We start from the raw sequence: 14,943 nt of genomic DNA, 5'->3' as shown, positions 1-14,943 counted from the left end.
AAATGGAAAAGATTTTCCTCTCGCCATCAGGATCCCTTCTCAGTAGGGGGTTCCTCTGGTTCTCTCCTTTTGTGTGATCTGCTCCATGTTGGCTTGGCATATTCTTCATTCAAAGCTCACCCGTCTGCCTTCTCCACTTGTCTGCCCTTGAACCCTCCTTTGGCCTTCAATTTGAGGTCAAGCAGTTTCTTAAAGGCTTCCTTCATATCAGGCTCCTGAGAAAGCCTGTTCAGCTTCTTTTTAGCTTTGTGCTTGGAAGACTGATCTGCTGTTAGCTCTTACTTCACCCAAGAGAGTGTCTGAGCTTCAGGCTGTTATGGCCATTCCTCCTTTTTTAGTTTTTCACTGAGACAGGATGTCTCTTCGTACTAATCTTCCTTTTCTGCCCAAGGTGGTTAACAAGTTGTCATTTAATCAGTCTCTTCAACTTCCTTCCTTTCTTTTTCCTTTCTCCACAGTGTGCCAGAGAGAAGCTTTTCTACACCTTGGGCTTGCATAGGCAGCTTAGATATTATTTGAATAAAACAAAAGTCATTTGTAAATCTGAACAACTTTTGTTTTCTTTTTATCCCAGGACTTTGGGTTTAGCTACTTCAAGCAAGCCATGTCCTCTTGGATCTCTAAGGCAATTTCCTTTTGTTACTTTCATGGCAAATGTCTTCTGTAAATACAATCTACTAGGGTGGTTGCTTCTTCTGATATATTTTTCAAGGGGGTGGACATCAGTTCCATCCTTGAAGCTGCTACTTGGTCCTGTGTTCATACTTTTACTAAGCATTACAAATTGGATGTTTCCAGGGTCGTAGCATTTTTTTACCAGTGCTATATGGATGCATTTGTAGAGGGGACTTCTGTGCCTTCCTCCTCCCAAGTCATCTTTGCTCTTGCTCTTGTACTCTCCCTTCAGTGAAGAATACTGTAACAGTGAAGAGAAGGACATCTACTGTTATAAGATTTTACACAGCTGTACTTTTCCTTTGGAGAGAGAGACTGTGCTGTACTTAAAATGGCTCTGTAAGATCTTTTGAGATTTTGCTAAGATATAGTAATGAAAGATTAGCTTGTATGTTCCAGGATGCTAAAATAAAGCTTTACCTTATTTTACAACTGCAGTCCCTGTGTACTGTGGAAGCTAGTCACATGTTAAATGTGGAGAGTTTTCCCTCACAGGGAAGAATGCGTCATGAGGCTTGCTTCATTAAGTTAAATGGTGAATAAAGTTAATGCGTATTCCTATTGAGTGTGTGTGTCTACACTGAAAATAGTCTACCACTAGATGTCAACAGATATATATTACACACACACACACACACACACATATATATATATATATATATATATATATATATATATATATATGTATATATATATATATTTTTTTTTTTTTTAATTTGCAGGGGGAAGCCCTCTTGCTAATTTTATGTACTAAATCTGTGGCTGCACAATATCAGGGAAAGGTCATTTCCCCAACCGTGAGCATTGTGCGATCTAGCACACCTGTCAACTTTAGACAGACACTGAATTTTGTCGAAACTGACACACAGTCCATTAAAAAAAGAAAAAAAATTTCCTTTTCTGAAGTACTACAAATAGCCACATGACACATTTCATCTCAAATTTGGTATGTCCGCGTTGTTGCCTCACACAGCAAGAGGTTCTCCCGTTTGATTCTCGGCTGGGGTGCGGGGACTTCTTCTGTGTGGAGTCTGCATGTCCTCCCGATGGTCGAGTGGCTTTCCGAAAGACGTGCGTGAATGGGCGTGCCTTTGTTGAAGGTTAGGCGTCGAGCTGGCAACTCGGCACTGTAAAAATCTACTGCCAATCATTAGCGGAATGGAGTTCTGCTGTGGCGACCCCTAACCGGGAAAAGCCAAAAGACAGACAGTCAGACAAACAAACAAACAGTGTAAGTGTTATAGAAAGGACTTCTTTGATGTAAGTTGTGCATTGGGGTTTGAGTTAGCACATAATACTAAGGTGGGCAGATCAGCCTATCATGCAAAGCGTTTCCATAACCTTCCCTGTTATCTTCGTAGTTGTACAGCCTAAGAGCAATGGCCTCCAACTTGCAAAGAATGGATGACTGTTCTTGTTATTTCCAGAGTGCCACAGCCAACCTTGTAGCAAGGTAATTTTATCTTAGCAGTGTTTTATATTGTCATACTCGCATGTTCTTGCCTGACTTACCTTTAGTCTGTACTCTTAGTCATTCACATATAGCCTTTTTAGCGTCCCTGTGTCTTATGGCACTTTCCCTCATCTGATGCTGACACAGTTACAGTTGTGTGAGGCTGTGTCTTTCCTGATTGTTGTTACTGGAATTATTAGCATCTCCCTAACCCCCACCCATCTACAGTAACGTTCTTAGTCTCTTTTCTTTCAGAATTTCAAGGAGACGCAGCTTTTCTGTTTGGAATTTAAATACTTGTTCACCAGTACTAGTGGGGCCACATTTTTGTTCTATTAACTGTGGTTGAGTTAATTAACTCTTAAAAAGCTGTCCAATAGTCGCTCATTCTGGCATACCCATATTTCTGATAAGGAACACCAATCATACCATATGGATAAGATAACCCTAATGGCCAATATTTACTTCCTTAAGCGGTCTTCACCTTCACCTGAAAGTTTTTCTGTTTTATTCATATCATTCCTTTGTAGTATTTTAGAAAACATTGTTTTGTAGAGGAGTCTTGGGCCATCTTCTAAGAAATTATACTAAATAATCTTAAGGTTCTTTCACATGGGCTCAGATCCTAACTCAGAACACCTCTCACCTCTTTGGCTGTGGAAAGTTTGTCCCGTGTCCTTATGCATCAGACATGACTCCACATATAGACATATAATATGCTACTTTTGCTAATGTAGTTTTTTTTTTTTAACTGACACTTAGGACAGTAGTAGACATTTCTTTAGATATGTACTTATGCATCGATTGCATATCTAATACCACTTTTTCCTGGGCGTTGTCTCTAAGTGAGTTCTACCTCCCTGTTAGTGATGTATTTATTCTGTACAAGTAGGACTCCTTGTACTGTCATGGTTATGGAAATGTTACTTACCAGAGTCCTCAAAGTACATTGCATATAGTACCAAGTTATAAAATGCAGAAATGCGTGCCTCCTTGAGTTAAGCTCTAGCGAATGAGAAGACAAATCCTATAAATCATGTGGGAGTTTTTCTTAAAATAGTTATATAGTTGTATTTCTTCAAATTCCAGGCTAATAGACTGTAGTATGTGGAACATTTAAGTTGGACTGACATGAGTGAGATGTATCTGAACATAACCCATGTTACTTTAAGGCGAGTTAGAGTTAGTTTCTCTAGCAGTCTGTGATTTCGTGGACACCAAACCTGAGTCCCAGCAATATCACCACCTCTCTGCTGAACAATTTACTTTATGTAGAATGTCTATACTACTGTGCTTCATTCCTTTACCCTGTCCAGCAGCGCACTATTTCACGGACACCAAACCTGAGTCCCAACAATATCACAGCCTCACTGCTGAAAAAGCCAACTTACTTTTTGTAGAAGTATGTCCTTCAGTGACTTGTACTGTCTGCTTAAAATTAGTGTATAGTGTTAAGTAAAGTGACATGCACACCAGACAGGCTGTTATCTGTAGTGTCCCCCCTGTAACTCCCTGAATCTTGATATGCCCCCAACCATCCCAAGCCCTAAGCTCCCCCACTACCTGGGCTAATTTTAACAACTAGAAAACAATCCTTTACAGGCTAGAAAAGCTAATTTGAGATATAACTCCTAAAACAGCCATCATTGAATTTACTTGCTGCCTTAAAGATCTTAATACCATACCAGATCCCTAGACTAGGAAGATAGCAATTGAACTCTGATGTTAGCCGCACCTTTTACTTACGGCTTTGGTGTTTTAACAGTCCTGCGCTGTCCAGGTCATTTCATTTTGCGCTTTCCCCAAACTGACTTTGAAATTCACATCCAGCTGTATCTCTGCACATAGTACATGTGCCGTACCTGAGCCCTTACTCCACCACCACCCACTCCCCTGCTCCCACCTCTTTTCTGGGCAGAATTTACAAGTATAGGTGCCATTTCCAAATTCTTATTTTTCCTACTCTATGGCCCCTACGCATCCCCAATGTGGTGTGGTTGCCTCATAAGTGCTCACCAATTTCTGTATATTTGTTGTTTTGAGGTATATCTTGTGTGTCTTAAGGTGTATGGAATACAAATATCAATGAACTACAAGGGATTGTGGAAATAGTTTAGTTCTAAAAAGAGCCCATCCATTGCAAACTCCCTCCAACCTACCACCCCTTCCCCCATCCCCCAAATATCTACTCGCCTACTAATTCTCAGTATCTCACATCTCACTCAGCTTCATATTGTTCTTCCCTCTATTCATATTCTTTTCCTTTCTCCCAAACTAGAACCTAACAATTCTAAACCCCTCTTCCTCTCTTTCACACTTCCAACAACTTCTGCTCATAATCCTCATTCCAGTCTTGCTTCAAGTCTACCTTATAAGCACTCTGCTGTTCTATTTCATATACTTAATTCAGTTGTACATAATAGGAAGTTGTCTACCACCATCTAACGCACACAGACACGCGCGCATGCGCACATCCCACAACTCATTAAAGGTACTGTCTTACCCATCTTAATCTCTTCTCCTCTGTTCAGTATCTTCAGTATACAACTTCTTAAACTCAAAATACTCAGTCCTACCTCACCTAAACTAAAATTCAGATCCTTAGAAATCCACCCCACTAACAACAACTTCTTAAACTCAAAATACTCAGTCCTACCTCACCTAAACTAAAATTCAGATCCTTAGAAATCCACCCCACTAACAACTCTTCTACTTGATGGGGGCATACACCCCAATCCAGGCCCTCCCACCCCCCCCACACTTGCCACCTCTAAATTGTCGCTCAATAATTACCAATATCACCCCACCCCCCTTTGCTGCTAAATGCCTCACTATCTACTTAATCAATTTAGAAAGTCTGCGTAACAAAGTTACAGACTTAGTAACCCGTTATTCTCCACATATCCTAACCCTGTCTGAAACCTAGTTAAAACCACATATCTCAAACTCTGAAATCCTAACCCCCACTACATCATTTACCATCTAAATAGGAACTCCAAAAGGCAGAGGAGTAGCAATACTGTACTCTGAACAACTCAACCTAACCCCCCCCCCCCTATTAATAGCTCTCCCAAACTTCCTCTCAAACAAGCTACCTATTCTAAATTGTCACCTAAGCACACAAAATACATTTGCCATTGTAGCCATCTATATTCCACCTGGAAATAATATTCCTATCCTTGAATCCATCCTCTCATGGATTTCTCTCCACATCTCCTATGAGACCATTATCCTTGTAGAGTTCAACATTGGGAAAAATGATCAACCTCCTCTCCAGACCTTAACATTAATCTCCATGGTTTCAACCAACTCATTACAACACCCACTCACTTTAATAAAAACAACTATAATAGCTACACCCTAGATTGGATCCTTATGTCTGACCCAAACCTATACCAAAACCCAGGTACACTACCTGACTCCTTGAGTGATCACCTCCCCATTTTCGTACGTAGACATTCCCTTCGTATGCCCAAGGCCCATCCTAAGACAGATCATCGCACCCTCTCCTCCTTCGATGCCCAGACTTTCAGTAATAGGCTTGCATCTGTAAACTGTCCCAACCTCAAACACCTTCCTCTCAATGATGCCATTCTAGAATTCAACCGTACCTTCCTTGATATCCTTAACACCCTAACATCACTAAGGAAAGTTAGGATGAAAACAAACCATACCCCTTGGCTGTCTAAGAACACACTGACTCTTATGAAACATCATGAAAACACCTGGAAACTTTGGTTAAAAACTAAATCTGCTGTATTACTCCAAAAATATAAAGAGCTCAGAAACCTCACAAAAAAGCACATCATCAAAGATGAGAAAAAAATTCTACTATGAGGCCCAATTCACCCACAACTCTAACCCTAAAAAAATTCTGGTGCACCATTAACAACATCCTACCTCCCTCCCCCGGAAAACCCACTACCCCAACCCCTAGCCAAACAATACACCTCAAGAAATCGCCACTCTACTAAGCTCTTAGTTCACGAATAAATTTAATAAAATAACTCGTACAGACCAAACTAAAAATCCTCCTATAGACCAAACTAAGTCCTCCACCCACCTCTCCCAACACCAACAGTACCACCCCTTTTTCTCTAAACCCTGCTCCCACTGCCGACATAAAATCTCTTCTACTTTTAAATTAAAACCATGCTCCCCCCTACATATAGCCTCCCTCTTTCTTAAACTTGATGCCCACTCGATAGTCTTTCAGTCCAAGAATCTACTGTCCCTGACATTTGGAAATCTTTTTATACCATACCATTACACAAAGGAGGTAACTCCACCGATCCGTCAAAGTATTGACCAATAGCCATTCTCTCACAACTAAAATTTCCAAGAAATGCATACACAATTAGTTTCTTAACTATCTAATTGACAAAAACCTTTTGACTGCTACTCAGCATGGCTTGATGCCAAACCATGGCACCTCCACAGCCGTTCTGTCTTTTACACATTCTGTCAGAGGCAAGGGACAAACACCTACTGGTGTCATGTCTTTTCCTTGATCTCTCAAAAGCTTTCAATACTGTCTTACACTCCTAAGGTACTCATTAAGCTAGCTGATTTCAACCTCTCCCCCACTGCCATTCTCTGGTTCTCTAGCTACCTTTCCAAAGGTTAGTCAGTCAGGTGGCTTTCTACCTGCTCCAGTTTCTTCAGAATGGTGTCCCCAGGGCTCTGTTCTAGGTCCGCTTCTCTTCAACGTCTTCACAAACAACCTCTACTCTTCCTATACAGCCTCCGTCCTGATACAATATGCAGACAACTCTACCCTCATCTCCTGCTCTGATGACATCTCTCACCTCCACTCTGTCACTCAACACACATTTCACACTGTTGAGCAATGGTTAATCAGCTCATCTTAACCCCCCCAAAAACAAACTACTCCTTTTCCTCCGTAAATCCCTCTCCCACCTTAACACCACCTTTACCATCTCATCACATGACAAGACCCTTATTAAAGCTTATTCTCACTAAACTTCTGTGTATTGTAATTGATGACCAATTAAAATTCGCCCTTTATGTACAACACTGTATTAAAAAGACAAATCAAAAAATGGGTCTGCTCTATAGAAACAAAAAAAATTTCTAGCCTCTAATACCAAACCCACTTTAACACAGGCTTTCCTCCTATCCTGTGTTCTGTACACACCCCTGTACTCACTTTTCTACAGTCAACCGTACTAACCAAATTGGAACAAACTTACAACAACATAGCTCAATTTGCCAGTAGTCAACCATATAAATCAAATCACCGTCTTGCTTTAAAGCAGCTTCAATGGCTTGAGTTCCCCAAACTTCTTTTTCTCTCCCAGCTGCAATTCACACACACCTTACTTAACAAACCCATAGTCTCTCCTTCCCCCTCATCTCTCATCCCTTTACACCCCCTCTCAAATGCTACACAGCTCCGATCAAACCTTTATATTTATAAAACCAACAAAAACATCTCCCACCAAACATTCTTAACATCAGTTGTATGAATAATTTCAAAATTGGACTTAGACAAGAGCTAGAATTAAGAAGGTAGTTTTATGTCAGGACCCTACTTAATCCACCCCACCCCCACACCTCCTTACACCTCTTTATGCTAGATCGTAGTGGAGTATAGTGCTATCACCAGTCTCTCTCTGTTCTTTGCTATATTATGGCATACTAGTGTAAACCTAGGGATGATTTCTTTTTGTGTGTTAAACCATTGTTAGTCTTGTGTGTTTTTTTTGTGGAGCTTTCCTCCTCAGGTCTCCACTGAAAACAGGCCTTTGTATCAGTTGGACGCGGTTAACAAATGACAAATAAATAAAATTATTAAACTTTCTTCTGCTTATAGAAAAGGCTGATATTTCAGATTTGTGAAGTTTCAGATTATATAACTCTAAGATTCTTCTTTAGTGGAATTTATGCTTTTTGCTAGAAAGAACTATTGTCCACAGTACATAATTTATGGCATGGGAAAAAACATTTTTCTTTCATTATAAGGTCCAAGGACAGTTTGGCCTGATGAAAAAATGGGTCCCTTTGGTCCACAAGATGAGCGGTTCCAATTACCTGGAAATGTGGGATTTGACTGTCATTTTAGTGGAACAACTGCACAACAAATAGTCCTAACTCACAGGAAGCTTCCAGATGTCTTGACGGAGCCTTCTGCAGGAGAGAGACATGAATTTGTGCTGGCACAGTTTGTTCATGAATTTCAGGTAATTAATTTACTGTTTAGCTCATGAATTTCAGGTAATTAATTTACTGTTTAGCAGAATTAATTTCACTTAAGTAGTTGCAACTTTTACATGCCAAGTACGGAATGGTTAGCTCTGTGCATTTATCATGTTATACTTGGGTTCATAAGTCAGGTTCGTAAGTCAGTGCTAGGCTGTATGCTCTTTTGGGCCATTTTAAGCCTAGCCAAATTTCTCAACTCAAAGGTAAGAATCAAACCCTGTACCTTGCATCTATGAGATATTATGCCAGTCCCCAACCCCAGGGGGTCATGTTGAGCTTTAGTTGTTTTAGGAAACCTTAAGTGCCAACACATGATCTTCAGTGTTTTGAAAAGGCTGGTATAATGACTGAGAATTTAGCATACCAAAGGTAGAGCCATCCATCCACCACCCCTTTTCCCATTTTTACACATGGGGTTGGGGTGTCACTTCAGCAGTGACAAACTTTTCAAGTCAAGGTTTACACTGCCGGGCGGCTAGCCCTGCCGCTGTAGTTCATTCGTACCACTCACTCGCACTTTACGGACAATTTTTTAGTGTGTCCAATCCACCTATTGCATGTCTTTGGAATGTGGGAGGAAACAGGAGCACTTGGAGGAAATCCACATGACTGCAGGGAGGACATGCCAACTCGGCACAGAAGGCACCCCAACCGAGGATTGTGAAGTGATAACGCTAACCACTGCAGCCACCCAACTTGGATTTATACTTGGATTTATATTTTTGGTAAAGTTACTTATAGCAAACCAAATGGATCAATTAATTGGTTTATGCTTACAGTGTTAATAACATTGTCAAATTGTGGCCTGTTTTTAGGACATAATATTTTTGGATCTTGGTATCACATTTCTATAAAACAGCATTTATGCTAGTTTTATATTAGTCTGCAACATTTGCAGTTTAGAAGCCATGACTAGAAAGGCCAATCTATTTTCAGAAAATAATTAGTCCACTGTCTTAATACCATCTTCTTGAAGATCAGTCTAGGTGTTGCGAACCTTGTCATATTTTATCAGACTGGATCAGGTAGTGTCCACAGACCAGGTTTTGGTGGGTGTAGAAATTTCAGTTATGTTTACCTCCAATGGTGTATAGAAGTCCAAGCCGTATTACTTCTGATTCATTGTTTGCTGCCTGTCTTCAGCATTTGCCCAGAGTTCATTGTTGGGAATAAGGAGGCTGGCTGTGATGCTGGTGATCTGGTTAACTAAAGACAAATCTCAAGCCTCTCATCTGTGGAGAATGTTCTTGAGAAAGTCATTTGCATGTAGGTGGAATGCCAAATGGCTGCCTATTGCTCTGTTGCAGATGCAGGTTGTCGAATGTGTCTTTGTTGAACTGAAAAGCACGAAAAGGTAAAATAGTGAAGCGGCTTTTCAGCAAATTCTTTCCCTGGGAAAGAATTTGCTTGGCCGCTTTTGCTACTTTGCCATTTTCGGCACTGTAGTGCGATGTCTGAGTTGGTATATTTTAGTAGGGGAGGTGTGGGAGGCGAAGCCCCCCACATTATGTAATGTTTTACATTTTTTTTGTTTTTCTCTCGGAACAGCGATTTTTGTTTCTCTCGCAAAAAATCTCTGTTCTGAGGTTTCGACATTGTAAGCTTTTGCTTACATATGGGGTTGATTGTGTCGTTCACTGTTCTGAACATGCAATATCATAATATAGACCCTGCCAAATACATCTGTGATCACTCTCCCATGCCCAATAATTGTATAGTTATCCCCTTTGGGGAAAATACATGTACCCATGAATTACCACATAGGTGACAGTACACTAAACGCCGAAAGTGTGATGAGAGACTTGAGGACACAGGTGGACAGTGGTCTCACCTTCGATAACCACATCGCCACAACAGTCAGGAAATCCTTCTATGTGACGCACCTCATCACTAAGGGCTTTTCATCCAGAAAAAAGGTCATTGTCCCACTGTACTCATCCCTCATTAGACCCATTATATAGAGTACAGTACCCCGTTTGGTGTGTACCTCACAAGACATCTGCAACAGCTGGAAAGGCAGCAGAAATATCTCACTAAAAGAATCACAGGCCTAAAGCAGATGCCCTATGCTGACAGTCTAAAAAATACTCCAGCTATACTCTGTGGCATATCGTCTACTCAGAGGCGATCTCTGCTTAACCTACAAGGCCATGTCAAACCCTGAGCTGTTGGACATGCTCCACTTAAAGAAATCCCAATCCCTCAGAGCCACACGCCCCAGGGATCTAAACCTTGTCGTCACAATGAACAAAACATGTTGGAGGGATAGGTTCCTGACTCAGAGACTCCCCATACTCTGGAATAGACTGCCCATACATGTCCAGCAGAGTGCCTCATTGGCCCTCTTCAAAAGGAACCTTGACGATTGGATGGGAGATAGGAAATTCACCCTGGAGACCACTTTAGTCGCCCTGCTAGACAGGGGTCCAGGGAAGAAAATATTATGGGAAGAAATATCCAGGGAATTGTTATGGCTAGGCTTGTATAGGCCCTAGGGCCGATAGCCTAGTACCAACCTATGAATAATATCTTTGAGAAGCTCGCTTGATTTATAAACTTTTGTGTGGACCCAGACCTTCTCCTCAGAAATTCTTTAATGATTATAGTGGGAAGAAAAAGGAGCTTTTGGTCATCCTAACATTAAGGATGTTATTTTTGTAGTCTGGATCCTCCCTTCCTGTGTTTCCAAGAAGTCCAATGGCTTCTACAAGCCCCCAGTGGAGTAAAGTCCTGAGGAAGTATCTTAGGACAGACTCCAGTGTGTATGATTTTTTTTATTCCATTGTCATCCCAGAGACCACAGCAGCTTTCCATCTAGACTATCTTTTTAAGGATTCAAAGTTTATGGATATGCTGGGAAAGAATATGTTCTGCTGTCCCCAATGTTTGGTTTGAATGCCTCAAATACCCAGGTTATCTCCATTTTTTAAATTTTTCCTTGGTGAAACGGTCAAAGGAAAAGCAGTCAGCTTTACACGATCATGGTGTCAAGGACTAGCTGTTTAAGATCCTAACCTTAACTTGTACAGTGGATATCCACATGGGTCCTTTTCCTTTTGATTCTGCTGGCATTGAGGTTTGCAAGGTACTGTATTTACCCATGCATAATCGCATGTTTTGGGCCATATACTCTGAGTTAGTGTTCCCTTCTGGGAAGAAGTTCTAGTTTGGTAGGTCTGTTAAGACTTGGCAGTGATGTCACAGAAGAGGAAGTAGGTACTCATTGTTGATGCTCTTAGACACCCTGACCAACTGCTCTTCTTTTTGAAGAAGTCCCAGACTTAGGCAGTTTGCCTTCTCTATAGCCTATGGTCAAATTATGTAGGTGGACCAGCTCCTTTTGGCTGCAATCAACTCACAAAGGTGAGCAGCCTAATAGTCACAGTCCTTACCAATGTCCAGGACTGCCTTTTGGGGAACACTTCATGTTCACCTTGATTCAGCCAGACATTACAAAAGACCTGTGGGTGGTGATGGCTACTGTCAGCCTTCTGTTGTACTCATCTCCAGAAAGGGTGCACTATAGGATTAAGTAGTTTCATCAGAGAGCTTCGGATTCATTTTAAACTGTACTGCTCAAGATGGAGCACTAGAGACACACTGTGATTGAGGTCTGGGGTTTTACCCTTATCTCTTAGTTATGAAAAGGATAAGAACATTCTGTGCCATTCTGGCAACTTTAGCAAGTGGCTGTGGAAACTCAGACTGTTACTATTCACAAGGGCATGCCTTTTCAGCCACAGGTCACATGAATGGTATTGCTGGACTTGAAACACCATATGACATCAATACCTGGAATTCAGCACAAGATGTTACTTGGGCTCACTGTGAGTAGTTATCACTTCATTTAAATTTGCTATCATTTTTTCATCTTTGTATCCATTGCATTTTGGCAAGGTGGTAGTGATTGTGCCAAAGGAATTACCAGAGAAGAGTGTTCGAAAGTGCTTTGCCTGATAGCTAAGGGATACGCTAGTAATACCTTTTGCTACGATGGTTTCATTATTTGCAGGCTTAAGCATCCCCATAAATAGACTTCTGAGCATGGCTTGAGAGGTGTCTCCACTAGAGTAGAGCTAGACACATGCTGTCGTTCTAGCCTGTTGATTGATGGCAGCTTGACAAGTCTAAGCAGAGGTTGTCTTGAATGTTCTGGTATTAATGGTGATGACAGTGATATTCATTGTTCGGTTAAACTGCTGAAGCTATGGGGAGCAGTGGAATATTAGTAGGCAGTCAGGCTAGTAATGGTCTGTAGACTATCAAGTTCCTTCTAGCATCTTGCAAAACCCATATAGTTACCTAGTTTTGTCTTAAAAGTGGCAAGGGTACTACTCTGATTGGAAAATTATTGTGTCATGCCATTGTATCCCCCTCCCCACATGTGAGATGTGTCTTGCTTATCTAGTGAAGGTTTAGATCATTTAAGTGGTAATATGAAGGTTTAGATCATTTAAGTGGTAATATGAGCAAGTGTCCTTTCTGACAAGGAATAAGTCCAGAAGGGCTGGATCTTTCATATTTTGAAAAGCTAAACACAAAAGTGGAGAAGTTTATAAGACAGAATATAGAGTGAAGGCTGTCAGTCTGTCTGGATAACTGAGGCTGTTGAGGCCATTGAGCTTTTTAGCTACAAATTTGTGAGGAGTGTCAAGTTGAGTGACTTTTATTAGACAAACTTGTATTGAAGGGGCAGTTTTGTGAATCTGATGAGAGAGGTGTTAAGGGAATTAAGACTTCTCTGAATGTAGGTGAGAATGAGATGCGCTAAGCAGAAAGCTTTCCTGTTATGCAGTGACATGTTGAAATTATAAGGAATATTCAACAGGACAGCCTAAACCCTTAAGACAGTTTCTGATTGGTGGGATGTGCCCCCTATATAGTGTGACGTTGAAAATATTGTTCAAAATTAACTATATTATATTTTTCACTTTTGAGATCATTGCCCTTGCACCAGTTCTTAACATAGCCTAACTTCTAGTGAAACAATGGTCAGCCACTGGAGAAATAAAAAACACCTTTTCACAATCCAATGCAAACCTAGATAGCCAAAGGGACTGTAGTATTGGCTTAAAGGTATGAGAAATAGATGATAAATAGGAGACGGTGTGCCCTGTGGTACACCACTGGTAACTTTTAGTTTAGAAACGGCAGCTGTGACTTTAACCATATGGGTTCTGGCAGCCAGTTTGCTGTCCAACGCACAACTTATGGATTTGTATTCAGATGATGTAAGCTGTGACTCTAACATATGGGTTCGGGCAGCATTTGTTAACCGGGGAAGTCCAACTTGGAACAAAGCCAATCTTTAGTGGATGCCCGGGGAGAAACGTTCCAGATGCATGTCTTTCTAATAAGGGAGGAAACTGGAGCACCCAGAGGAAACCCACACGAATGCAGGGAGGACATACAGACTTCGCACAGAAGGCACCCCAGCTGAGAATCAAACTGGAGAACCTCTTGCTGTGAGGCAACAATGTTACCGCTGCACCACTGTGCCTGTCCAGCTCACAACCTATGGATTTTATTCAGATGATGTAGTCTGCATGACTAAGTGTCAAAATCATTGGTCTAGCTCAGATTTGCTGTGTATACTGCATAACTGCTGGTTTCTTTATTAAAGACAGGTGCTGCCTCTTAAATCTTTAAAAAAAAAATGTGAATTGAGAGAGTTTGGGATTAAGAGGTTTTTAAGGCCCAGATGAATGAGGTGGTTTGGAAATAACCCGTTACTTTACATACAAGTCTAGTGAGGCCAGTGGGCCTATATTTACCTTGTAGTTGGGCCCCAGCTGTGTAATGGTATTCTGCATCTGTTTAGAGGCTTTGGGAGTGTAACCAGTGGAGAGGCCTGGGTTATAAAGGTTTAAGTAGGGGTTATGAAAGGCCATATTTGGTACAGATAATTGGGTGACCTGGTAACTTGGCTCTTGTGAAGACTAAGATTATTTATTCCATAGTAATAACGGATTCATGAGTTTTCAGACAATATAATTTCTCCAGTTGGACAAACCAAAAAAAAAAAAAAAAACTGAAAGCAACTTTCAATGAATACTATCTATCTTTTTTTTTTTTTTTTTTTTTTGCACCCGTATGTTTATAGGTAAGTACTAGGCTATTGGCCCTAGGGCCTATATAAGCCTAGCCAAAAAGGTACCCTGGCTTTCACCACCCAAGAAAATTATTTTCCTGTGCCCTTGTCGAGCAGAGCCCCAGAGGTGATCCCTGGGGTGAATTTCCTATTTCCCATCCAACCATCAAGATTTTTCTTGGAGTGCTAATGGGCTTTGTTTGATATAGATAGGTAGATTGTTCCAAAGTATGGGAAGTCTCTGGAACAGGAATCTGTCCCTCCAGCATGTTCTGTTTATTGTAGTGACAAGGTTTAGGTCCCTAGAGCATGTAGCTCGGAGGGATTGGGATTTCTTTAAGTGGAGCATGTCCAACAGCTCTGGGTTTGACATAGCTTTGTATGTTAGGCAGAGATGGCCTCTGAGTAGGCGATATGCGACGGAGTAAAGCTGGAGTTTTTTGAGACTGTCTGCATGGGGCATCTGTTTGAGGCCAGTAATCCTCTTTGTGAGGTATTT

At 41.1% G+C, this 14,943-nt stretch overlaps 1 protein-coding gene across 2 annotated transcripts in view; it reads left to right on the top strand.

Moving 5' to 3' along the window:
• Positions 1–14,943, top strand: part of MMADHC (metabolism of cobalamin associated D) — a 287,294-nt gene that overhangs the window by 52,532 nt on the left and 219,819 nt on the right. For both annotated transcript variants that reach the window (XM_044074878.1, XM_044074877.1), the window contains exon 4: positions 8,114–8,331. In XM_044074878.1, coding sequence (XP_043930813.1) covers positions 8,114–8,331 — 218 coding nt within the window. The remainder of the gene's footprint in view (positions 1–8,113; positions 8,332–14,943) is intronic.

Source organism: Protopterus annectens, chromosome 6.part0 (genome assembly GCF_019279795.1).
Source record: "Protopterus annectens isolate FY-2018-M chromosome 6.part0, PAN1.0, whole genome shotgun sequence".
Lineage (NCBI taxonomy): Eukaryota > Metazoa > Chordata > Ceratodontiformes > Protopteridae > Protopterus > Protopterus annectens.
This window is presented reverse-complemented; position numbering and strand designations above follow the sequence as displayed.